We start from the raw sequence: 24,018 nt of genomic DNA, 5'->3' as shown, positions 1-24,018 counted from the left end.
TGTGCTGTGTCATGTGGTCACCGGAAGGACCTGGCTGGCCATGGATGGGCCTGGGTGGCCTGGCCTCCAGAGCCAGTTGGAGAGGGACTTCCTGTTCTTGTAACTGTCAGTTTGAGAGAACAGTGAGGGAAATGGAAAAGCCCCAGGGTTGTACCACCCTAAAGAGGGACTGCAGAGCTGAGCCCTCCAGGGCCAGATGCCACTTGCGCTGTGGCATCGCATGGACCCTGGTGAGAACTGGACAGAACCCAGGGGGAAGATCAATTGTTTGAAGCACAGGCGGGAGCAAAGAGCCTCAAGTTGTCCTAAGATGGAGAAAGTGATCCAGGCTGGCTCGTTCCCCCCAAAGGAGGTAGAGAAGTGGGCCGCGGATGCGATGTACCTGTCCTCCTCCACCCTCCTGCCAGCCCTCGCCTCCCCCGATGGTTTGGAGGTCAGAGAAGCCCAAGGTTGGGGTGTGTCGAGAGCGCCCCCGCCGGCGGTGCCGAGCTATTGCACCAGGGAGATACCTTCTCTTAAAAAGAAAAGAAAACAAAGAAACCTGCTTCCTGCAGCGATGTTACAAAAAGCCATTAAAAAAAAACCCTTCCTAAGTGAAACCTAGTTTTCACCAGTAGGTAAGATCGCTTATCAGAATTATTATTATTTGTTGTGAAACAAACAAAAAAAAAATTCAGCTCAGTTATCGGAGTTGATTGTCTTAACAAAAATAGACTCCAGAAGTTCTGCACCCGTCTACCCTGATGGAGGCGTGACGTCACACGAAGGAGGAGAAGCCGGTGAGGGGGGCCCGGGCTCCAGGGCCAGCTGGTGTGTAGACTCCACCCGCGCTCTGTGTGGTGATGACTGTGTGCAGGTGCGGGCCGGATTCGGCCCCTGCCACCGCCTCATATCTGTGCGGTGCTGCGGCAGGGGGACGCCGCTTCCAGGAGTTGTAGTAGGTGGGGTCACTCATGTAGTGGTTGACGAACGAGTGCTTGGGCAGGGCTTCCTCATAGTCTGAGTCGGAGGCCTGAGGATGGGACAAAGGGACAATGTGAGCCACAGCGAGAAAGGGAGAAAGGGAGGTGGTGAGGGAGGGTGGTCTGTGGTGTCTGCTTTCTCCTTCCTATGCTGTGTCCCACCCGGGAAGAGGTTTCACAGAGTCCCCACAGTGCCTGTAAGCGCATTTATGGAGGGAGTGCCACCTGTAGCAGCCTGTGGTGGTTTGAATGAGAACACAGGTTCAAGTATTTGAACAATTGGTCCGCAGTTGGTGCGCTGTTTGCGGAGGAGGTTTAGGAGGCGTGGCCTTGTTGGAGGTGAGCTTTGAGAGTTTAAAGACTGGTCCCGTTTCCTCTCTCTGTCTCTCTGTCCCCCCCCCATCCCCCCTTCTCTGCCTCATGTTTGTGGTTCTAAATGTGGGTCTCAGCTTCCTGCTCCAGCTACCATGCCTGCCTGCTGTCGTTCGTGTCTTCCCCACCATGATGGTGATGGACTCTGAGCCCTCTGGAACCTTACACCCTAATACATTCTTCCTTCATGATATTTTATCACAGCAACAGAAAAGTAACTAATACCTGCAGTAACTAATATACTAAAAGTAATTAATACACAGAGAAACTAATAACACCAAGAGTAACTAATACGCTGAGTAACTAATACATTGACTGAGCTCCCTTCATCAATGTCCACTCAGGTAAAACAAATCCTTGGCTTCAATGCAAAAAGGATTTTCAGAACTGAGCCAGTGAGAAGCAGAGTTGGAGTTTGTTTTTATATTATTTATTTTTGGGTGGCGTATTTGTGCATGTGTGTGTGGTTTATATATCCATCTGCTCACAGGTGGAAGGCAGAGAAAGACATGGTCTCCTATTTTCCTATCCACCTTATTGTTTTCAGGCATGGTCTCTCAATGGATCTGAAGCTGATCATTTTACCTTTGCTGGCTGAGAGGCCAGCAATTCACCAGGACCCACCTGTCTCTGCCTCCTGATGCTGGGCATGCTGCCATGCACAGCTTTTATGTGGGTACTCGGAGCTTGGGCCTTCTTGCTTTAACAGAAAAGTGAGGCATCTTTCCCAGCCCACTTTGGAATATATATGTTTTATTTGGGGGCTGGAGAGATGGCACTGCCCACTCTTCCATTCCCAGAATCCACTTGACAGCTCACAACTATCTGTAATTCTACTCCCAGGGGATCTGACACCTGCTTCTGTGTCCTTGGGTACTTTATATCCATGGATACAGACATATGTGCAGGCAGAACACTCATACACATAGAATTAAAAGATTAATTTCTGTGTGCTTGTGTATGTGTCCATGTAGTTTGTGTGGAGTCCAGAAGAGGACAGCAGACGCCTGGAAATGAAGTTAGAAGCAGCTGTGACCTACTTGGTACGAGTGCTGGGAACCAAAATCTGGTCCTCAGCAGGAACAGTAAGTAGTACACACTCTTAGCCATGTCTCCAGCCCTGTAAAAGAACTTTTCAACAGTGATCAGAAGACATTAGTGGGTAAAAACAAGACACCCTGAGAGCATGGGTGTGCACTTCTCCAGGAAGAATTGCCTTTCTGCATCTCTACAATACCCACACACACCATTTCACTGGGGTTTGATGCTGTTATCCTCAAAGAGTTGCTAAGAAAAATAAGGTCACAGGTGGGTCCCAAGCGGCACCTGACAGGACTTCAGTTGATAGGGTAAAGCTAATAACTAACTCAGGGGGTGAAGGACTTTTTTTTTTTTTTTTTGAGAAAATGTCTGGGAGAGAATGAGGCCCCACCTGATGTCAATGCCTGGTTCATTGCTGCTTAATATAAAATGCCTTTATATGGCAGGAATATTGTCCCTATGTCCATAAGCTTCATAGTAAATGTCAATCATGCTGCAATTCTTTCTTTTTCCTTTTTTTTTTTTTTTTTTTTTTTTTGGTCTGAGACAGGGTCTCCCTGTATAGCCCTGGCTGTCCTGAAACTCACTGAGATTTGCCTGCCTCTGTCTCCCAAGTACTGGGATTAAAGACATGGGTCACCATCAATACCTTTAATGCAGCAATTCTTAATTATGGTTGGTGGGAAGCTTTTGGAAGGGTCCCAAGTGGGGGTGTCTCTCCCTTTCCTTCCTGTCCTCCCCATCATCCTCTTTGTAGTCTGCCTCACAGCATGCACTTGTAAAGGCCCAGGAGTGCTCCTGGCCCATGGTGTGCAGGCCACCATGATGGGAGCTGCTGGGGATCAAAGAGAAAAGTTTGGCATGCTGGGGCAGGGGGGGCTCTCAGCAGCCTGTGGCCACAGACCCCGCACTGCCCACGGAGGCTTAGACACTGCAGCAAGGGAAGCTGCTGGAATAGGCCAGTGCCTGCATCTTCATTTGCCCTATTGCTGGAACCCCAAGCACACTCCATTGCAGCCTGGAGAGCTCCCGTCTCCTGGGGATGCTGAGGATCACCCCTTTGAGGATCTCAGTTCATTTCATACAACAAGCCAGAAACGCCTTTAAGAATTATTCCATGGGTTTTCCTTTCCTCTTTTCCTCCCTCCCTTGCTCCCTCCCCCCTTCCTTTCCTCTCCTCCCCTCCTTCCTTTCTTCCCTCCCTTTAGCTTTTAGAGAAAGGTTCCCCTGTGCAGTGCAGGCTGCCTGCCTTCCCTCTTGTGATTTCCATCTTCCTACCTCAGCCTTCAGGTTCTGGGATAAAAGGTGTGAGCCAAAACGATGTCTGGCTTAGCTTGTGTTTTCTCATTTCTTAAATTAGGTAAAATCATGTTCTGCTCTTTGTGTTGTTATAGAAGATTTTACTGACTCTGCAGTGGACTCCTGGCTCCCCATTGGACACCCCATCCTTCTAAACACACTTTTTAGCCTCCATAGCTTCCAAGCAGGGCTCCTGGGATCAGCATTTGTGGCTGTGTTTAAGATATATCCTCCAGCTGTTCCCTAGGGGCCTTAGGCTTAGGAGGCAATGCTCCTTGTAAACTAGGACTGGAAGGCAAGCAGATGGGGACAGGCAAGAGCAGGACTCTGTGTGGCTGTCTGCTCTGTGAAGTGTCAGACACTGTCCTGGATTCTAAAATCTCAGGGGAGGGCATCAAGATCCACAGAAGCCATCTCTTTCTTCATGGGGACTTCACTGGGTCCCCAGGATTGGGTGAAGACCATTTTGTTCCCCAGTTCCACAAACTGGGGCTAACCTTATTCTCCTCCAGGTGGCATGCAAGGTTTGAGCTTGAGTCAGGTTCTTTATCTGCTGGCTAAGAGAACTAAGAGCAACAAATTCAAATGAGCTTCTCAGGCCACGCCCATGGGGGGAATCTCAGCCAATGGCAGTGGGAATCAGGCACTTGCTTCCGACTCCTGGACAATTTGGGTTAGTTCCTTTGGCGACTGGGAGACTGAGAGTCTTGGTTCAAAGGAATCCAAGCAACGAAGGAGTCACATCCACCAGTGGAACCATGTGTGTAAATTTTGCTTCTGTGAGCCCTTCTAGCCTCCACCTGGAAACCCTAGAGGCCTCGAACCTCCGCCAGCCCTTTTCTTCCAGCTATGGGGCTGTAGAGAAGCAGGGTCAAGAGCAGGTTGGCCCTCTGATGGGCTAGAATGGACCGCTACAGTTTTGCACGAGACTTTATTTGTGTGCGTGCATGGATATGCACGTGTGGCACAGACAGGTGGCATTTTTTAGGAGTCATTCATCTTGATCTGTGAGATTGGGTTTTTTACTGGGTCCTGCTGCACGTCTCTACTTTGGCTGGGCTGTCTGGCCCTTGAGACTCAGAGATCCTCTCGCGCCTGCTTCCTCGGCATCGTGAGTGTAAATATGTGCTGCCACACACAGCTTTTTACATATGTGCTGGGGATCAGATTCAGATCCTTATGCGTGTACTGCAAAAACTTTACAGACTGAGCTCTCTCCCCAGTTTGAGTGTGTCCAGAATACCGTAGTGGACAAATGTATGCTGTGACTCATGCCTGTAGACATGTATGAGATCAACCAAATGCCATTTCATTTGTAAAATGTCTTCAAAATTTTAGTTAAAGATCAAATAAGAAATGTCCCTGACAGCCTTGTGTGCTTGAAAACTTGGCCCTGGCTGGTGGTTTTGTTTTGGGGATTTGGAACCCTTTGGATATGAAGTCTGGGTGGTAGATGGGGGTGGGTGGGGTCACAGAGGAAGAACTGGAGGGATAGAGGCTGACTCATCACAGTTCTTTGTTTCCTGATCCATGGAGTTGTGAAAAGTTCCAGCTGAATTCCCTTATCTGTGAATGCTGTCACAGCTGCACCACCATGATGGATGCATCCTCACTGAGTCACAATAAACCTGCTCTTCAGTGAGCTGTTTATGTTAGGCATTTTGTCAGGATGGGGGGAAGAGTGACTTAACGTGACTTCCTATGTCTACCCTTACTTCATGAGCCGAAGATGGGGACGATATACAGAGAGGGTCTGTGGCTCAGGTCAGTGCTCTCGGGGGAACCAGGTAGAAGTCTGTAATAGGTGATCTTGATGGTCAGATTTGTGAGAATTAGAATCATCATAGCAATAAGTCTCTGGGGGATTATGTGGATTAATTGAGAAAGAAGACCCAACCTAAACATAGGTGAGTGGTATTCCATGGGGTCCTGGACTGAATGAAAAGGAGAAAGTGAGCTGAGCACCAGCATCCACCTCTCTCTACTTCCTGACTGAGGATGCCGTGTGATCAGCCCCCTCATAGCCCTGCTGTCAAGACTTCACCACCATGATGGACTGCAAACTGTGAATCAGAACAAACTCCCTTCCTCCCTCCTTCCCTCCCTCCCTCCCTCCCGTTGCCTTTTTCATGTATTTTCTCACAGCAACAAAATGAGTAACTAGTACAGGACCCATTGCCCTGTACATAGTCATATTTCAATTCTTGTGTCTGTGCCTGGACCACTTGGAACGAAGCCATCCTGGATGGTGATTGGTTCAAAGGATCAGAGGATGGTGCGTGTGCCTTGCCCTGACCTGTCAGAGCCTTGCCCTGGGAGTCTGTGCAGTGCTTGTGGCTGGAGAGACTGCCAGTGCAGGGTACAGTTTGATGGGCAAGTAGTCCCCAAGCTAATCAGAGGGAACTCTATCTTTGTGCAGAAAGCACTTTTGAAGAAAGAACAAGACTGTCCATGTTTGTTTCTTGCTCATTATTTTGGAAGAAGACACAGGATGCCAGAGAGATGATTGGCACTGTGGACTCCCACTCAGTCCTTGCTGAGGTTTCCCTGATGGGGCTACATTCAGATACCAGTCTTCTCCCTCTGCTGCCAGCCCTGTTTCTTCTTTATCTGATATTATTTTTGAATGCAGATGTATTTTAGTGAGTGAGAATTATTGGCAAAAGAGTTGCCACTGGATCTTCCTCCCATCCTCCCACCCACCCTCCCTCCCTCCCTCCCTTCCTCCCTCTTTCTCTCCCTTCCTCCCTTTCCTCTTTCTTGTTGCCTGTGATGTGAAGTCTTGGTGTGCTGGTTTCCCAGGAAACCATAGAAAGGACAGAAGGTGACTGAGTGCTGCATCAGGCTGACTAGGAATGCTTGGTAAGTTCTAGCGGGGGTTGGCTCAGGATTCAGCGAGGTACCAGCAAGATGAAAAATCCTGCATTGCCAGGGAACCAATTAGGTATGAGGAATCATTAGAGCTGGAAGAATTTTGAAAACTACTTTTTTTTTAATTTCTGGGGGGTACTTCGAGTGTGTGTGTGTGTGTGTGTGTGTGTGTGTGTGCGCGCGCGCGCGTGCGCGTGCACGCAGGCCTAGGGTTAATAATGGATGTCTTCTCCCCTTCCCCTGTCTCTCTCTACTTTAGTTTTTGAGACAAGGTCTCTCTCTTTCTTAACCTAGAGTTTGCTGATTTGGCTTCAGTGACAGCCAGTGTGCATCCAAAATCCTCTTGTCTCTGGCCACATCTGAACATTCAGATTATGCCCACCATACATGGCTTTTTTGAGTTCTGGTGCCCATGCTTGCACGGCAAACTTTTCAACCACTAACCCATCCATTCTGTCCCCTGCTTTATTTTATTTTGAGATGGTTTCTTACTAGCCTGAAGCTCTCTGGTTTGGTTAGACTGTCTAGCCAGTGAGCTCCAGGAATCCACTTGTGCTGGTTTCCAAGCCCTTGCCACTATAGGAGCGCTTACTTGGGTGCTGGGATCAAACTTAGAGTCCTGTTTTTGCTCAGCAGGCTCTTGCTTTACTGACTGAGCTGGCTCCTCAATCCCAATGGATCTTTCACAAATCTCTCCTCACTGTCTTCCCTGAGTATTGTGTCCAAAGACTCGCAGGTGGATGTTTACAAAATCATTTACCCGGCTAATTCATTGTCCCATTGGGACCAGCATCCTCTGGTGGCTCCAGCTCACTATTCTGGAAGTGGCTTTATCTCCAGCATGAAAGACTTTGACCTTCAGAGAGGACAGCAGTCAATAGGGCTCAACCCTAATGCTTATTTTCCTAACACTGCACAGACTTCTGCCCTGGACCATTAACTAGAGGTTGGCTGAAGCAGAAGTGCAGATGAGGCTCTTAGAGAGATCAGTGAGCACCAGGTAGGAACACTCAGGGTTGCTAGGCAATAGCATCCACCCGAATGCTGCAGCACTCATTTGTAAATATGTTTGAGATTTTTTTTTCCATATAGGGTCTTACATAGTCCAGGATGGCCTCATATTCCCTATGTAGCTGAGGATGTCCTAGAACTACTCTTCCCTGCCTCTACCTCCTGAGTGCTAAGAGTGCACGTGTGTACTACCACATGGGGTGTGTGTATGTGCTAGGCAAGCCCTGAACCAACTGAGGATACCCAAGCCAGGTATATAGACCAAGGTGTTTCTCTAGGAGGCAGTTTGAAGATTCACATGCAAAACCCAAAGTATTAGGGTTACAGTGTAGTCTAGTGCTTTGCCTTGGGTTCATGCCAATGGTGACACCAGACAGACACAGGAATTGGCCAGTGTCCTTGTCTTTTTCAGAGCTCCAAGACACAGGGAGGTTGGAATCCTGCTGCATCTCTGCTGGAAGTAATCCTTCCGAGAAGCTGATGTGTCTTTCACTGGGAAAGGATCTTTCCCACCCAGGGCATCTAAAACCCATTTCCACAATGCTGGCATGGTGAAAAGTATGTGGTCATGGGGCACAGGGCCTGCCTGGTGTTAGCTGTCAGTGTCCTGCTGCCAGTGTCACCTAACGCCATGACACTTTTTGTCACTCCAGACAGGAGTATGAGGTTGTGAACTTCGGCATCTGAACTGGCCCATCAGAATGATCTGATGGGTGCCTCGGTTGAGGTCCTGGGGTGTTTAATGCTTGCAATTTCCCTCAATGCACACACTTCAGACACAGCAAGAGAAACAACCCTGGAAAACAGACAGATGCCCAGGACTCATCCACTCATGAGCCAGGGAACCCCAGTGGTCCTAGCCCAGGGATTCTTAGCTGGCAGTCATGAGGCCTCAGGTGCAAGGGTATTGAGAGGCTTTAGTGCCCAGAACCCTGAGGCCTCAGGAGGCTCTGCATGTTTATATAGTTCATTGGCTCCTGGAAGGAATTGCTACCCCAAAGACCTTGTGAACCATGAGGGCACCCCTGGGGCGTGGCAAGAGCATGCTCTCTCCATAGCACAGGGCTTGTGATTGTGGCAGGCAGCCAAGCTCATAGGCCTCTGGCCTCCTTAGCCACACAGCTGTGCCTCAGTGGTTCCCAGAGGCAGGTGTGGTAGGAGAAAGGGAACTCAGCCAGGTGCTCTGGCCAGCTCATCAGTGAGTACCTTGGAAAAGCTTCCAAAACCTCTCAGCCCTGAACATTACATGTGGATGCTGTGTAGCTTTTACCTCCAGACTGAAACCTGTGCTCCTGGAGGGAGGCTCGTGAAGACTCAAGAGGTACACAAAACTCACAAGTCTCAGGAAACTCAGTGAAACATAGAAGATCCCCAAAGCCCCTCCCCAATGTCACAGAAACAATTGCTGGAGAAAGGAGGCTCTCCCACCTGACAGGTTGCCTGCAAGGCATGCAGGGAGCTCTGGCGGAGGGACGCAGAGCTTTCCTGAGGTGTTCCAGGCTGGGCTGGACTTTGGGTGATGTAGCTGCCTTTGATTCACCCATGTCCTATAAGGAATCCTAAGAAACTCACTGGTTCGCTATGCTAGATTTGGGTAGGGTCATTGCTTTGGACTGTCCTCAGTGTCCTATGCGGGGTCAATAGACATTTGTTCATCTCTCCCCAGAAAAAAAATCACAGGGAAAGGAAGGCAAATCCCTTGCAGAATTCCTTTTAGTGAGTGGCATTCCTCTCCAGCCTCCCCCCTCTCCTATGTCTGCCCTCCCTCCTTTCCTCACTGGCTTCTCCATGCTCTCTCTCTCTCTCTCTTTCTCTCTCTCTGTGTGTGTGTGTGTGTGGTGACATGTAGTTATGTATGTATGAGAGAATGTATTTTTGCACATATGTGTGCATGTACATGTGTATGTATTCATGCATGTGTATACATATATGTATGCATTAGGTGCATGTACATAATGTACATTTGTTTGTATGTATGCTGAGTGCTTAGGTAAATCTTGTTATCTTAAAAAAATCAGTTGAATTTGAACCTCAAGCCATCTCATGCATTTGAGAGAAGAAATAGACCCAGGCATGTCCTATGAACCTATTTTTAAAAATTTAAATTAATAAACTAATTCATTAATTACTTTTGAGATGAGTTCTCACAAACCCAGGCTGGCCACAAGTTTGCTATGCAGCCAAGGATGACCTTGAGCTTTTGATCTTCATGTCTCTACCTCCCAGGTGTTGGGATTATAGATGTGCACCACCGTGCCTGGTTTACATGGTGTTGGGGATGGAACCCAGGACTTCATGCTCGCCAGGCAAGTCCTCTACCAATTGAGCTGCATCTCAGCCTTCATTTGGAGAATCTTTTTATGAGCAGACAAGCAACTGAGTTCTTGAGTTCAATTCAGATTGATCTGAGATAGGCTAGCCGCTATCCAGCACTGGGCTGGAAGAGATGGAGTAAAGTTGGGCTCTGGAGACCTGAGGATGGGTGTGCTACCCAGCACCACTTTCTGTCTTCTGGAGAAGCTCAGATGAACCACCCACCCACAGGGCTGGGTGAACACCATGTGCAGAGTGAGTGACACAAGACCTGGCCCACAGTAAATGCTCAGTACCACAGAGTGATGTGTGTCAATGTACAGGGAACACATACACGTGCCATATAGACGCCACCAACAACATGCCCTGTCCTGCAGGGAACAGTGGGCCAGCACCTAAAGACCCTGCTCACAAGGCCCAGCTCTATCTGTGGAGACTGGGAGCCTGATGCAAGGCCACCCTGCTGCCTCCTCACCTGCTGTTCTTCAAAGAGCAGCTACCATGAGGCGACACTGCTTAACCTCAGCCAAGAAGGGGCAGGCCTGTTCCTGCAGGCCTTCAGTGACAGCCCTCCAGCAGAGACAAGCGCTCTCCAGACATCACACTGAGAGCTATGTTATAGACCTGGCATCCTTTGTAAACAGGACATGTAAAGTGGCGCTCAGCTGGACCTCGCCAGCGTCCACCCACTGCCAACTCACTGGAGTTTGTGTATAAGCCACATCGAAAAGGAACTGTTTTATTGAGCCTTGGGGCTTAATAAGGCCTGAAATCAGGTCAAGAATGAAGGTGAGAGTGTACTGTAGATTAAATATTGATTTAGAGGTGTGTGCTGAGATATGGGCTAGGAATACATATACAGCGAATGGCCTGTGCTCCTTGCTCTTCTTGAGGCTTGCAAATAGGACCCATGGGGACACCCAGTGGAGCCATTGATTGAACCCTTCATTCTGGTCAGCATGCGGCACAGAGACATGGGTTGCTAACACCTGCCCCCACCAAGCTGCTGGCTTCCCTGGTTGAAGCCCCCTTCCACATGCATGAGTGAGTCCATTAACATTCTCTCACAGGGGGTCGGGGGGAACCTGGAGAGCTCACGACAGTCATGAGGCCCCTCTGTGTCCTGAGATTATTTAGAAGCTAGGTAGTTGACTAGAGGTGGGGGCTCCTTGGGGGTGAATCTGCCTGAGAGTCACCTGAGCTCATATAAGGAGCCTCAATAAACTCACTGGTTCATGTGGTGGTTTAGGTCAAGTGCCAACTTGATAGGGCCTAGAATCCCCCAGGAGACAAACCTAGCTGTGAAGGAGTTTCTAGATTAGGTTAACTGAGGTGGAAAGACCCACCCTCAATGTGGGCAGCATCATCCCTTGGCTGCAGTCCTGGACTGAATGAAAAAAAAGGAAAGTGAGCTGAGCACCAGCATCCATCTCTCTCTGCTTCCTGACTGCAGATGCCATGTGACCAGCTGCCTCACGCTCATGTCGACATGCCTTCTCGCCATGAAGGACTGTTCCTCAGAACTGAGCCAAATAAACCAAGTTCTAATTAAATTTCTCTCTCAGGTATTCTGTCACAGCAACGAGAGAAGGAATAGAGTCCATTGTCTGACTTGTATGGAACCTTTCTTGGGTCTGTTGGCGCCTCCCCATCTGTGTGAACAGACATTGTTTTTCCTCTCCCTAGGAAAAGCCATACAACCACTCAGATATTTGTGCTTCCTTCATCTACAGTGGATCCTCCACTAAGGGTGGCTGTGAGACCCAAATGCGATGAGCTATGTTGAGGAATTAGAAGGAATCATGAAACAAGTATGGCGGCCACTGCTTAGAAGCAAGCACAGCACTGACCTCAGATTCTGACCCGTCCACCGACTTCTCCTTGAGGTTCACACTCTCAGTCAGCACAGCACCATTGTACTTGTTACAGATGTCCTCGTCGGAGTAGTGCAGACCTCCGGGGCTTGGTCGGGGTGGGGATCTAAAACAGGACAATGCCACAAGTTACTCTGGACGCAGAACAGTTCCCTGGCGGTGGGGCTCCTAAACTGCTGTCTGGCCTTGCTCGTGTGGGAACAATGAGAAAATCACCACCAACAACTTCACATTATGGCGGATATAGAGCTCCAAGCATTGGTTCCTATGATTCTACAGCCAGGAGGATTCAGGGGCTGTGCAAGGTCAGGGCACTAGGGACAAGCTGTCCTGGCCAAGTGGAACTTTCAATAAGAAGAACACATGAAGTTTGGGCCAGCAGGAGGTGGAGGGTACACGGAACTCTGGGAGACAGAGGGAGGATGTACATAATGGCCAGGACTGAGGGCGAATCTATGGGGAAGAGGTTTGGATTGGTGGATAATCTGCGGATGAGGGTGAGTTGGATTAGGGAAGTGTGCACTAGCCTGGGCTCCCACTCTGCTGGGGCCCAAGGGAAGAAGGCTTTGAGGCATTAGCTCTTAACGATTGACAGAACCCTTAGCCCAATCACTGCTTCCTGTAGTATTCAGACTATAGCTGTAGGCAGAGGCTGTGTCTGGTTTGTAACTAGTGGGATATAGGGATGACTGTGGTCATATTACATTATATAAGAAGGGTGGAGCTGTCGTTTCCATTGGTCACAATTACATAACATTGTATGAAGGAGGCCATCTTGGGCAGCTGGAGATAGAATGTGAAGCATGGCCAACTCTTTTGAGTGTATTTTGCATGTGTGCATATCTGCATGTGTGTGGATGAACATGCATACATTTGGAGGTCAGAGGTTAATATTAAGTATCTCCCTCAATAGCGTTCCACTTTGTTTATGAGGCAGGGTCTCTCCCCAGACCCAGAGCTCACTGATAGGGCCAGCCTGGCTAGCTTGCTGCAGTGACTCCTTGACTGTCTCCAGAGACCTGGGGTTACAGGGAGGCCACCATTCTTGCCTGGTATTGACATGGGTCCCCATGCTTTCATGGCAGGTGCTTTAACCACTGAGCCATCTCTCCAGCTTCCCTGGTTTCTTTTTTGAGATGGAGACATAACCTGGAGGGAGAATCTTGGCATTGATGCTTGGCATTGATGAATTATTAGATGAGTCAGGACCCAGCCCATCTTTTTCATCCTGGGGGTGTTCAGGGGTGCCTGTGACTGTGGTCAGCTAGATAGGCAAGGTGCATTCTGGGAGACATTGCCTACATCCAGGACTCTCAGGCTGAAGACTTGTGCAAAGCTGAGTGGTGGCTGCAGAGAAGTGACCTTTCCCACTACAATGGGGAAAGTCATCCTCAGTGACATGAGCATGGGAAAGCCCCATTCCCAGTGACTCCCATGGGGTTGGCTCTGCCATAGTTTTCCCAGGAAAGCCCCAAGGGAGGTTCTAGGGCCTCCTTTTAAGAAATTATTCATTATTACTTTTTAAAGTGTATGTCTGTGTGCTCATGGTGCATGTGCTATGGCATATGTGTGGAGGTCTGAGGACAAAGTGTTTCAGTTGGTTTTCTCCTATCATTCGAGTCCCAGAAATTGAACTCAGGTCATCAAGCTTGGTGGCAAGTGCCTTTGCCTGCTGAGCCATCTTACTGGGCTCAGGGCCTCCGTTTTTCCAACCTCAAAAATGATTTATTTTGGGAAAGACTCATTTATCACCTAACCATTTAGACAGATCTTTCTTCTTTTTTAATCTAAGGCACAACAATGGTGCCTTTCCACACAAAGGCAGGCACTGCTTGACTAGAGAGCTTTGGGCCAAATTGTGCCTCTTTCAAAAGTTTTTATTTGTGTGTGTGTGTATCTTATGCATACCTATATACGCATTGTACATGCATACATGTATGTGAATGCATGTGGAGGCCAGAGGTTGATGTTAGTATCTTCCTTAAACACTGTACAACTTAGTTTTAAGGTAGAGTATGTTACCAATTTTGCTAGACCAGCAGGCCAACAGAGCCCCAGTAATCTCCCTATCCCTAACCGCCACCCCTCTACCCAGTGCTGGGGGGTTCCATGTGTGCCATGATGTCCAGCTTTTTACTTGAGTGTTGGGAATCTGTACTCAGCATCATGCTTGCTTGCATGACAGGCACTTATGCAGTGGGCTATCACCCTAGTCTCTGTTATTCTCTTTTGAGACAGAGCCTGGCCTTAAACTTGGCAATTCTCCTACCTGATCCCTGAGTACTACACCACCAGGGCTGGATCTAGGCTTCAGTTTAAAGATATGTGAGACTTCAGCTAGAGGGAGCAGTTGGGGTGACCCCCTGTAACCTACAGGCCTTCCTTGTCTTGGGGCTCTGTGAACATACAGAGTGAATATAAACAGCACAGGCCCCTTTGTTCCCTCACACCTGTGAACCTGGGACTGTCAAAGTGAGGACAAATGGCTAGTTTTCCCTCCTCATTCAATTTGGTTTAGTCTGTGGCTTTTCTGTGGGCTCATGACGACACCTGACCCTGTGAGAAAGTTCAGGACTCTTGGAGAAGCCAATTGTTGTGGATGAACAAAACAAACCCGGCAAGCCCTGTCTTCTCCAGAACTGTTTGAGCCGTGGAGCAGCTAAGCTGAGACCCCCTAGCTGCTTTGGACCACCGCGTGTCACACCTGTGCTAGGTGGCACTCTGCTCTGAAAACATGGATGTGGACTGAAGACTTGACCTTCCCTCTGCAGAAACTGCCACGGTGCTTGAGGGTGACACCCACCATCCTTCCAAGCTTGCCGTCCTCTGAGCTTTCATACAAAACTATTGTTCCTGAGCTAGACCAGGGAACCTCACAAATCTAAGAGCCAATGTACAGGTGCTAATGCCTGTGACTGTGTATGTGTGATGGGAGATGTCATTCTGTATATGTTTCTCATACTGGTTAATAATAAAGCACTGTTGGCCAATAGGAAAGGAAGATAGGAGGGACTAGGAGACAAGGAGGAAATAGGAAGTAGGGAGGAGGAGTCAAGATGGAGAGTCTGGAGAAAGCAGTATGCCGCCGGCTCCCCGGTAAGAGAAATACATAGATCAGCAGAAATGGGTTAATAATTAAGGCAGAGCTAGCCGATAAGAAACAAGTAACCGGGCCAACAGTATTGTACCAAATACAGAGTCTCTGTGTATTATTTGGAGCTGGTGCGGCGGCAGGACAATACCAGGCGGCGGGCGGAAAAACCGTACGCCTTACAAATGGCGCCCACGTGGCTAGTAAGAACTTCCACTTAAAATTTAACAAAAGCTTAAAAAAGGATTTTAGAAACAAAAGAACAGAGACAAGCAAGGTTTCTTAGTAGCAACATTTTTCTCAGTTGAACTCTGCTTTGCTAGAGACAAGCAGATATTCGCGCGGCTCCTTTAAGGGAAGATTCCTGACTCAGCATAAGCGGCAAAAAACCACACAGCTTTTAAATAACTGCTAACAATTTATTGGTGTGTATGAGAGATGGCAATGGCAGTGACCACATCTCCAAGCCGGCAGCATGCTTTCTGGGTGGCAGCGCTGTCCAAGGCGGTGAGCACAGCTTTCCGTGCTGGCGGTAAAAGTACCCGCCACCATCTTTGGTAAACCGCGGCTGACACAGCTATGACTTTCATTTTAACAATGTTGTTGTTTAACAGATAAAGACTCATGGCCAGAAAAAGATAAAGATTTTCAGTAAAGACAGATTCACATTAAGAAAATGTGCTAAAAGTTTACAGTGTGTTTTAAAAAAATACATAAGCATATAAAAAAAAAAAGATGAAAAGCTCAGAGAGAATCTGGTTACTGTATGCTATTGTGTTGTCTCTACATTGTTTGACTGCTGAGAAAATAATAACAACTGATAAAGGAAATGTTGCTGCATTAATTCAATTTATATATTTTAAAAATGCTTTGACTCCAACATTTAAGTTCAAGGACAAGTTACTGGGGAAAAGGATTTCTATTTTTGTTTCCACAGAAAATGAAAAGCTGTGGATTCCTTGCAGACTAATGTGGTTTGAGCAAGCCAGACCCCCTGAAACAGAGTTCCTGATGATCCAACATTCAAAACAGCTTGAACAAGGCAGACTTGCAGACTACAGCCAGGATTTCTGCATCTTCTTAGGATCCCCATGACAGCGCCCCCTATCAGCAGGAAGTAGTTTGGAAAGAACGACGCCCAAATTCCCAAATATTGTTTATAAATGTTTGGTTTCATTTAAATGGACTTGGTTATAAATGGGTAATGATCGCAGCCAATTATTTTTAAAGGTAAAAAGGGAATTATGGTATTGATATGATTACTTTGTTTTGGAATGGATTTTCATTTATTGATACAATTTAAGGTCAATTTTGTCATATGTATATTTCTCCTCTTGTTTGTATAGCTCACTTAGAAATGTAATGTATAATGTAGTACAGATTATAGATAATTACCTATGATAGTCAAAGCTTAGAGTTTAGTTAGGGTTTTCAAGATACACAGAGATGTATTTAAGATAGATAGGAATTCTTCAAACCTTTCAAAGACCTACAGAATATGGCATTTAAAATGGTTTAGGGTTTTACTTGACAATGAGACATAATTGCTCCTGGTAACACCACCTGCATCAAAAAGGAAGATGGACATTAAAGAAACACGTTATAGAGTTTACTTCCAATATGGCAAGACTAGCCATTTGGACAAAATACTGCTCTTGTCTGGACTGTTTGACTTTGTGCTATATAAACTGGACATGCAGGGCCCACAGAAAAGTGACTGCTGATTCACGATGGACATTGCTACAGAGTTCCTGCTTCATGGAAGAGTCTGCGAGACAGTATGCAGGACACAGAGAAAAGTGACTAATAAACTGCCAATACAAGAAGACAGTTTAAAGTTTCCTGCATTGCTGAAGAGTCTGCCAGACACACTATGGCCTATGGGCTGAAGATGGAAGATTACAAAAGAAGTTTGGGTGACCAGGCAGTGAGTTGTCTCTGTCATTTCTAGAGTTTATACTATCCTTCTGTGGTCTTTGAGGGACTTGAAGACAGAGAGTTATGGTTACAGTTTTCCTTAGTATTAAAGATAAGTTACTTAGACTTTAGACACACAAAGATATGATAGATGATGGAATATTTTCTTCAAATCTTGCTAAATGTTAATGGACTAAATAGTGTTAACTGTGATTCTTATTTGATAACTGTTATGTGATATATTTTGCTATGTTAAGGTTAAAACCCTTCTTTTTATTTAGACAGAAAAGAGGAGATGATGGGAGATGTCATTCTGTATATGTTTCTCATACTGGTTAATAATAAAGCACTGTTGGCCAATAGGAAAGGAAGATAGGAGGGACTAGGAGACAAGGAGGAAATAGGAAGTAGGAAGGAGGAGTCAAGATGGAGAGTCTGAAGAAAGCAGTATGCCGCCGGCTCCCCGGTAAGAGAAATACATAGATCAGCAGAAATGGGTTAATAATTAAGGCAGAGCTAGCCGATAAGAAACAAGTAACCGGGCCAACAGTATTGTACCAAATACAGAGTCTCTGTGTATTATTTGGGGCTGGTGGCATGTCGGCGGGACCAGACCAGCGGCGGCAGGCGGAAAAACCATACACGTTACAGTGTACATGCTAGGGCACATGAGTGGAGGTCAGAGGACAACTTCTGGTGTTGGTCCTCACCTTCTACCATGTTCAAGACAGGGACTTTGTTGCTAGCTAGCCCCTGAGTTTCCCAGGTCCTCCTGTCTCTGTCTCTCACCTTGTTAGAAGTGTAGGAGTTACAAACACACATTGCTTTATATGGAATTCATTTGGTGGGTGCCTATGGATGGCAAGGGAAACATCCCGGACATTTGGCCTTCAGTGGCTCAGCACAGCCTCCTACCTGGTTCCATTCTTTTTGGAGAAGGTGCTTTTGACATTGAGGTGGCGACTGTTGAGCTCCAAGGCGGCAAACCCTCCGTTATCCAAGGTCACTGACTCTTCCATGTTAGAGATGCCTTTACCTAGAGCCAACGGGGAAAGTGGTGTAGTCTTAGCAATGCATCCACCACAGTGACACAGGGGTGGGTCACTGAACACACCAGCTCCTGTGCTCCTGTCAGTTGTGACCCCCAGAGCCACACCACATCAGCATCAGCTAGAGAGGCAGTAGGAGCCAAGCTAAGCCTGTGCTACAACGCCAGAAAGGAGCAGCGATATTAACATTTCAGTATTTATCTTGCCTGATGCCAAAATGCCAGCGTCCCTGCCAATATTTTATGAAAATGTGCTCAGAATGCATACCCTCGTTAAAAGTCAGGGAAGTCAGATGTTTCACTAGTCACGAAATTAAAAAACTCATAATCGTGTAACGGAATTGGAAGTAAGAAGTAAGAAACACACTTATATGGGTAAGATAGGTAAAGAAAGGATATCCTTGAAGTGATAAAGATGTCCCAAATGGATGGCAGTGATGGCTGCATGTGTCTCTGCATTAACCTCTGGATTGTAGGCTTTCCAATAAATCTACAAATGTGTTACACTTTAAAAACTGTTATATATGTATTTGGTGTGTCTCTGAGGGTGTGCATGCTACAACACCTGTGTGGAGGTCAGAGGACAACTTTTAGGAGTTGAGTCAGGTCCTGGGAATTAAACTCAGGCCTTCAAGCTTGGCTGCAGTGCCTTTATCTGCTGAGTCATCTCTCCAGCCTTATGTGATGGGCAATCTTGCTTGACAATTTATTGGAATTCAGAATCACCCAAGAGATAAACCTCTGGTCGTGTCTGTGGAGGATTTTCTAGATTAGGTTAACGTCCACATAGCCCTTGGGTTATAGACACAGGCACTGCCATGCCCTAAATTTTACATGGGTGTTAGGGATTCGAACTTGGATCTTTATGCTTGTATAGAAGCATTCTTGCTCACTGAGCCATCTCCCCAGCCCCCATCCAGAAAGTTTGCACTGGCACATTTACTTGGTGCTCAGACGTTGTCTTCTACCTTCCAATGTGGGCTGAGAGATTCTTTGAAGGTGAAGATTTAATGTGGTATGTTCCCTGATATCCTGCTGCCCCTAGGACAGTGTCACCCTGACCCCAAGACATAGTAAGGTATGTGTTCACCCTGAGAGGACTCCCTGCAATGGGCACCTTGCACCTTCCATGTTACTGGATGCCAAGACTTAAAAGCCCACAGTGCAGGAGATTGATGTTAAGTTTGCCTCTGCTCAGGGATGTGACTTGATAGGTGTTGGGCTGGTGAGGAGAAAATGAGAGAGGTTAGCAGGCTAGGAAACAACTAAGGACATGAAAAGGCATAAACTCTCCCCACTCACCCCCACTCACCTTTTGGGAGAGTAGCCCAAACCTCAGGCTTCAATTATGATGTTAAATTAATACCCTAGGGGGAGGCTGGGTGTTGGAAGCTTCAAGTCTGATGTGTCTTTTCTAGACTGTTTCCCAGATGGAAGAGGAGAGAGAGACACACAGGAAGACTTTCTGCTATTCTGTAACTGCATTAACTCACTAAAATGACATGCCATTCATACACTGTAAATCCCAAGGGAATAAAATCTGATTTACGAACACTTGTTAGAAGTGAATTTATACAGAGAAGAAAAAGAATAAACCCTTTCCTTTCAGGGATGGATTGCTAATTTAGGTGCTCCATCTCACTAACCCCTCCAGTGGTACTGATGCCTGGGATTGGGGGGTGGGGGAATCCCTGGAGCACTACTTTTGTCCCAGGGGATCAGGATGGCTGTGATCTCTATTATCAGATTAACAGCCCCTCAGCAGGGACAGACCCTTCTAGAAAGTAAAGATATGTAAAGTAAGATAAAAATATTAAACAAATAATAATAATAAAAAGAAAGCAAAGACAGACTAACAGTGGAAACCTGAGTCAGTACAAACCTGAGTAAGATAAAAATATTAAACAAATAATAATAATAAAAAGAAAGCAAAGACAGACTAACAGTGGAAACCTGAGTCAAAGGTAGGTCCAAGTAGCCTCTGTGTGTGTGTGTGTGTGTGTGTGTGTGTAGTCAAGAGGTCAGCCTGGGGTATCATTCCCCAGAAACCAACCATCGTTTTTGAGGCAAGCTCTCTCACTGGGACCTGGGGCTTACTGACCAAATTAGGCTGGTCAGTGGTCCCCACCCCTCCAGCTCTGGGGTTACTAGCATGTAGCATCAAGCCCAGACTTTACTAAGTGAGTGCTGGGGTTCTAACTCTGGGCCACATGTTTACAATCAGTACTTTACCAACTGAATTAACTCTGCAGCCCTGTCCTGTTCTCTGGCTTGACTATAGCTTTAGTAAGTACTGCAGGGCAGGGCCTGGGGGTGGGACAGTGAAAGGCCAAAGACATAAAGCTGTTTTCTAAGAAACGGTCGTCCTGATCATCATGAGGCATTTAAAAACAGAGGACAGTAAAGAGCATCAATGTGTAGTGTGTGGAGTGATGTGTTCTCAACTCGTATAGCACTTCTGTGCAGGTGCGGAGTCTGCCCAGCATCCATACGGCTGACTTTCATACCATCCCACTCTGTTCCTCTCCCCCAAGATGCATTGCTTTCCAGAAACACGCTTGCACTTGGCCTTCTCCTGACCTCCATGTCAAAGAAGCCACACCACAGAGTGTCCCTGTGGCTGGCTTCATCCCCTGCCTACATGTCCATTCCTCTAATGATGGCGATCAGTCCAACAGCACACGTGTGGGGATGGAGAACTGGCTCAGTGCTGAGCATGGAGCTCTGCTGACCATGGGGGAACTGACTGGAGGAGGGATGAGGGATGGAAAGTGCGATCCAGGCCCAAGTACACCAGGAAGTCCCTACCATAGGAACTTTCCAGCACACTCAGTGAGCTACCCCAAATACCCCAGGTGGGTTCCAGCTTATCCCTACATCAGAGGGGCTGGGATGAGACTTTTCTTGTTTAGCACTTATCCTTTCCAGTCCTGTTTAAAAAATGTGAGCACGTAAGAGCAATGGAGAGTGGGAAAGAAGTTTCAGAGAACCCAGCAAGTTCAACACCATGGCCAAGACACATGGCTAATATAAGGGGGCAGAAACTGTATCACCAGTCCTGGAGCTCTTCTTCTCTTGCTTGGGCAGTGATGGGGATGGAGTTTAGGGACTCCAGCATCCTAAGAGAGTACTCTACCACTGAGCTACACCCTAGCCCCTCACTGGGGGGATTCTAGGCAGGAACTCTACCACTGAGCCACACCCCTCTAGGCAGGTGTTCTACTGCTGAGCCAGATCCCATCCCCTCACTGGGGGTTCTAGACAGGTGCTCTACCACTGAGCCACAACCCAGACCCTCACTGGGGGTTCTAGACAGGTGCTCGAGCACTGAGACACTTATTTCCCTAACATTTATGCACTGTTAAAGGAGGCCCTAGCAGATCCAGCAGAAAAACCAAATGCCAGGTCTCCGGGGGGGGGGTAGATGTCATACCTGTGCCACAGTTCTTGTACTTCTTGCTTTGTCCATGGAGGACCAGTGCGAAGACCACCAGGAGGACAAGGAGGAGGCTGGAGAGCACCATCACCAGCAGGAACCACCACTCCTCATAGAATGGGGTTTCAGCTTGTGCTGTGGAAAAGATCACATAGGATGAGGCTCAACAGTGGCTCCATATAGCCATCTCCCTGGAATCTAGTAGCAGGAAAGAGAAAAGCTCTCTAGTCTTAACTGCCGGTGGGACCATTCCCTGGCTGGGGTCCTAAGCTGTATGTGGTGGTCTGAATAAAAGTGATCACTCAGGCCACAATGAGTAGCACTATGAGGAGGTGTGGCCTTGTTAGAGTAGGTGTAGATCTGTTGGGGGAAGTGTGTCACTGAGGGTGGGCTTTGAGGTCTCAGATGCTCAAGCCAGGCCCAGTGTCTCTCTCTCTCTTCCTGCTGCCTGTGGATACAGATGCAGAACTCTCATCTACCTCTCCAGCACCATGTCTGGCTGCATACCACCAAGCTTCCTGCCATGTTGATAATTGACCAAACCTATAATCAAGCCTCAATTAAATGTTTTCCTTCATAAGAGCTGCTGTGGTCATGGTGTCTCTTCATAGCAGCAGAAACCCTATGGCAGTATATAAATGAAGAAAGGAAGCTGAGTCTGCATTCGCTGCTCTCTGCTTCTTGGTTGTCTGTCAGAGTGATGGAATCAGCTGCCTCAAGCTCCTGTACCATGATGCGCCTGAGCCGGGAGCCAGAACAAACTGTTTCTCCCTTAAGTTGCCTTTGTCAGGATACTGTGTCATGGCAACCAGAAGAGAAACTAGGGCAGGATGGACGTACTCCAGACCCCTCTCTCCTACTGCGAACCTTGCCTTGAGAACAACCGCCATGCCTCTCCTAATCCCACCCACTTAGAAACACTGACTTAAAGTGTGACCCTGCTTACCCTCTCTGGCTCAGCCTTCCCTCAAGAGGTGCTGTGTGCTTTGCTTCATTACACTTGTTGATTTCACCATGGCAACCTGGTCCCAACCATCTTGGTCATTCTCTACTATCCTATCCCCTGACACCCATCCTTTAACACTGCCACGGGAGACATCTTCCTGGATGGAAATACCACACCCCTGCTCCCACCCACCTCCTCTACTGGCTCCCATTGGTGACAAACAGGGTAATGGCTGAGCCCTTGAGGTCTCTGAAGCCCACTGGGCATATTCACTACCTGTTGGTCTCCTCCACTGGTCCAGGAGCCCCTGAAGTTTAGGGCTGTGTGTTATTTTATGTACCTAGCAAAAATGAGCTCTGTGTTCAAACCTGCTTTTTGAGACATATAATCAAAAATGTTTCGTGTAAAAGCTGCCTTGGCAAAGGGTACGTGCCCTCCTTCCTGTTTGTTTTGTTTGTTCATGAAGAGAGGAAACTAGGAAAATGTCTTCTCTACAGGTGCTGGGTCTGTAAGGCCCCTCTCCTTCCTTTCAAGGGTGTCCCTGTGGGGGAGCTAGCTAAGTGGCACAGAGGGTCTTGAATGATGAACCTCTTACAGGCAGAGCTGGGTCTGCCTCCAGCTGCCAGAGCCTGCAGAAAACACTTCCACCTTCATATTAAGTATTTCATCGGCTGGATGACGAATGAGTGCATGCTGGGAATAAAGGGGAAATTGGCTTTGGATAATGGTGCACCACAGGGCTTCTCGGGCGATGACAGTGTTTTGAATCCAAAGGATGTAAGTGGGGCGTCTGGCTGTGCATTCAATATTCCATGTAGCAAGTCCCTTGTCTCAGGCTGGCCACCCAGGAGCGCTGGTCAGTTCTGCCCATTGGCAGGGAAGAGCTGTCTCAGCTGTCCTGTGAGAGAGTTCTCCTCCCGGGGCTTACGTCCTGATGTGAGATCAGTGGGTGACAGTGGCTAGCATTTCTGAAGGAAGTCATGAGCTGACTGTGGTCCAGATGGCAGCCACAGCTGGCCTGGATGCTGTGGGATCTCAGAAGTGTTGTGGATAATGCCCCATGAAAGAAATGAGGGAGCTGCATTACACCTGCTGTCTGCTGGGTGTGGTTCAAGGCCATGTAGGTATGAAGCTGCTTCATACCAGTCCCTCACAGATCAAGCAATGTTTTATATTCTTTTTCATGCACGAGTGATTGCTTGAGTGTGTGCGTGCTTGAGTGTGTGCATGCATGCGTGCCTGTGCATGTGTGTTATGTAGGCCATAGGTCAACTGCAGGTGTCATCCTCAGGAATACCACCTATACACCTTTTATACAGGGTCCCTCATAGCGTTGAAGTTCATTGATCAGGCCTCAGGGATCCTCCCTCTGCCTGTGCTGAGACTGCAAGTGTCTGCCACCATGCCTGGGTTTTTGAAATGGCGCAGAAATCTCACCTTGTCTTTAAGGTGCCCTTGGTAATGGCTCAGGGTCTGGAGTTCTGCTTGAAGAAGGCAGTCCCAGGAAGGAGTTGCATAGTACAGAGGGTCTACACTATGCTCCCTACTGCAATCTGCAGCAGCGCTTCTACCTAGCTCCAGGGCAGGCCAGCCTCTCAGTCCTCCCTCTCCTCTTACTTTATGTTTTGGAGGAAGGACAGCACCCCTCAAGTGTCCTGAAGGGCTTACCTGACACCGCTGTGGAAGGCCGGCTGGGTTCCCCAAAGCCTGCCTTGTTCACGGCCACCACCCGGAACTCGTAGGTCACCCCTTGCCGCAGCTTGTCCAGGCCCACAGTGTATGATGTGGCACTCCGGGGAATGTCCTTGGCAAACATGTCCCATAAGCCTTCATCTGC

At 47.8% G+C, this 24,018-nt stretch overlaps 1 protein-coding gene across 1 annotated transcript in view; it reads right to left on the bottom strand.

Annotated features, from left to right (window-relative positions):
• Positions 1-334: 334 nt before the first annotated feature.
• The window catches only part of Sdk1 (sidekick cell adhesion molecule 1), a 920,228-nt gene continuing 896,544 nt past the window's right edge, over positions 335-24,018 (bottom strand). The window contains exons 41-45 of the mRNA XM_051205538.1: positions 23,850-24,014; positions 21,233-21,370; positions 17,667-17,787; positions 11,720-11,849; positions 335-1,012 (exon numbers count right to left, since the gene is read on the bottom strand). Coding sequence (XP_051061495.1) covers positions 758-1,012; positions 11,720-11,849; positions 17,667-17,787; positions 21,233-21,370; positions 23,850-24,014 — 809 coding nt within the window. The 3' untranslated portion in view covers positions 335-757. The remainder of the gene's footprint in view (positions 1,013-11,719; positions 11,850-17,666; positions 17,788-21,232; positions 21,371-23,849; positions 24,015-24,018) is intronic.

The sequence above is a fragment of the Phodopus roborovskii genome, unplaced genomic scaffold (genome assembly GCF_943737965.1).
Source record: "Phodopus roborovskii unplaced genomic scaffold, PHOROB, whole genome shotgun sequence".
NCBI classification, from domain to species: Eukaryota; Metazoa; Chordata; class Mammalia; order Rodentia; family Cricetidae; genus Phodopus; species Phodopus roborovskii.
Note: the sequence above shows the minus strand (reverse complement) of the source record. Positions and strands in the feature narration are given on the sequence as shown.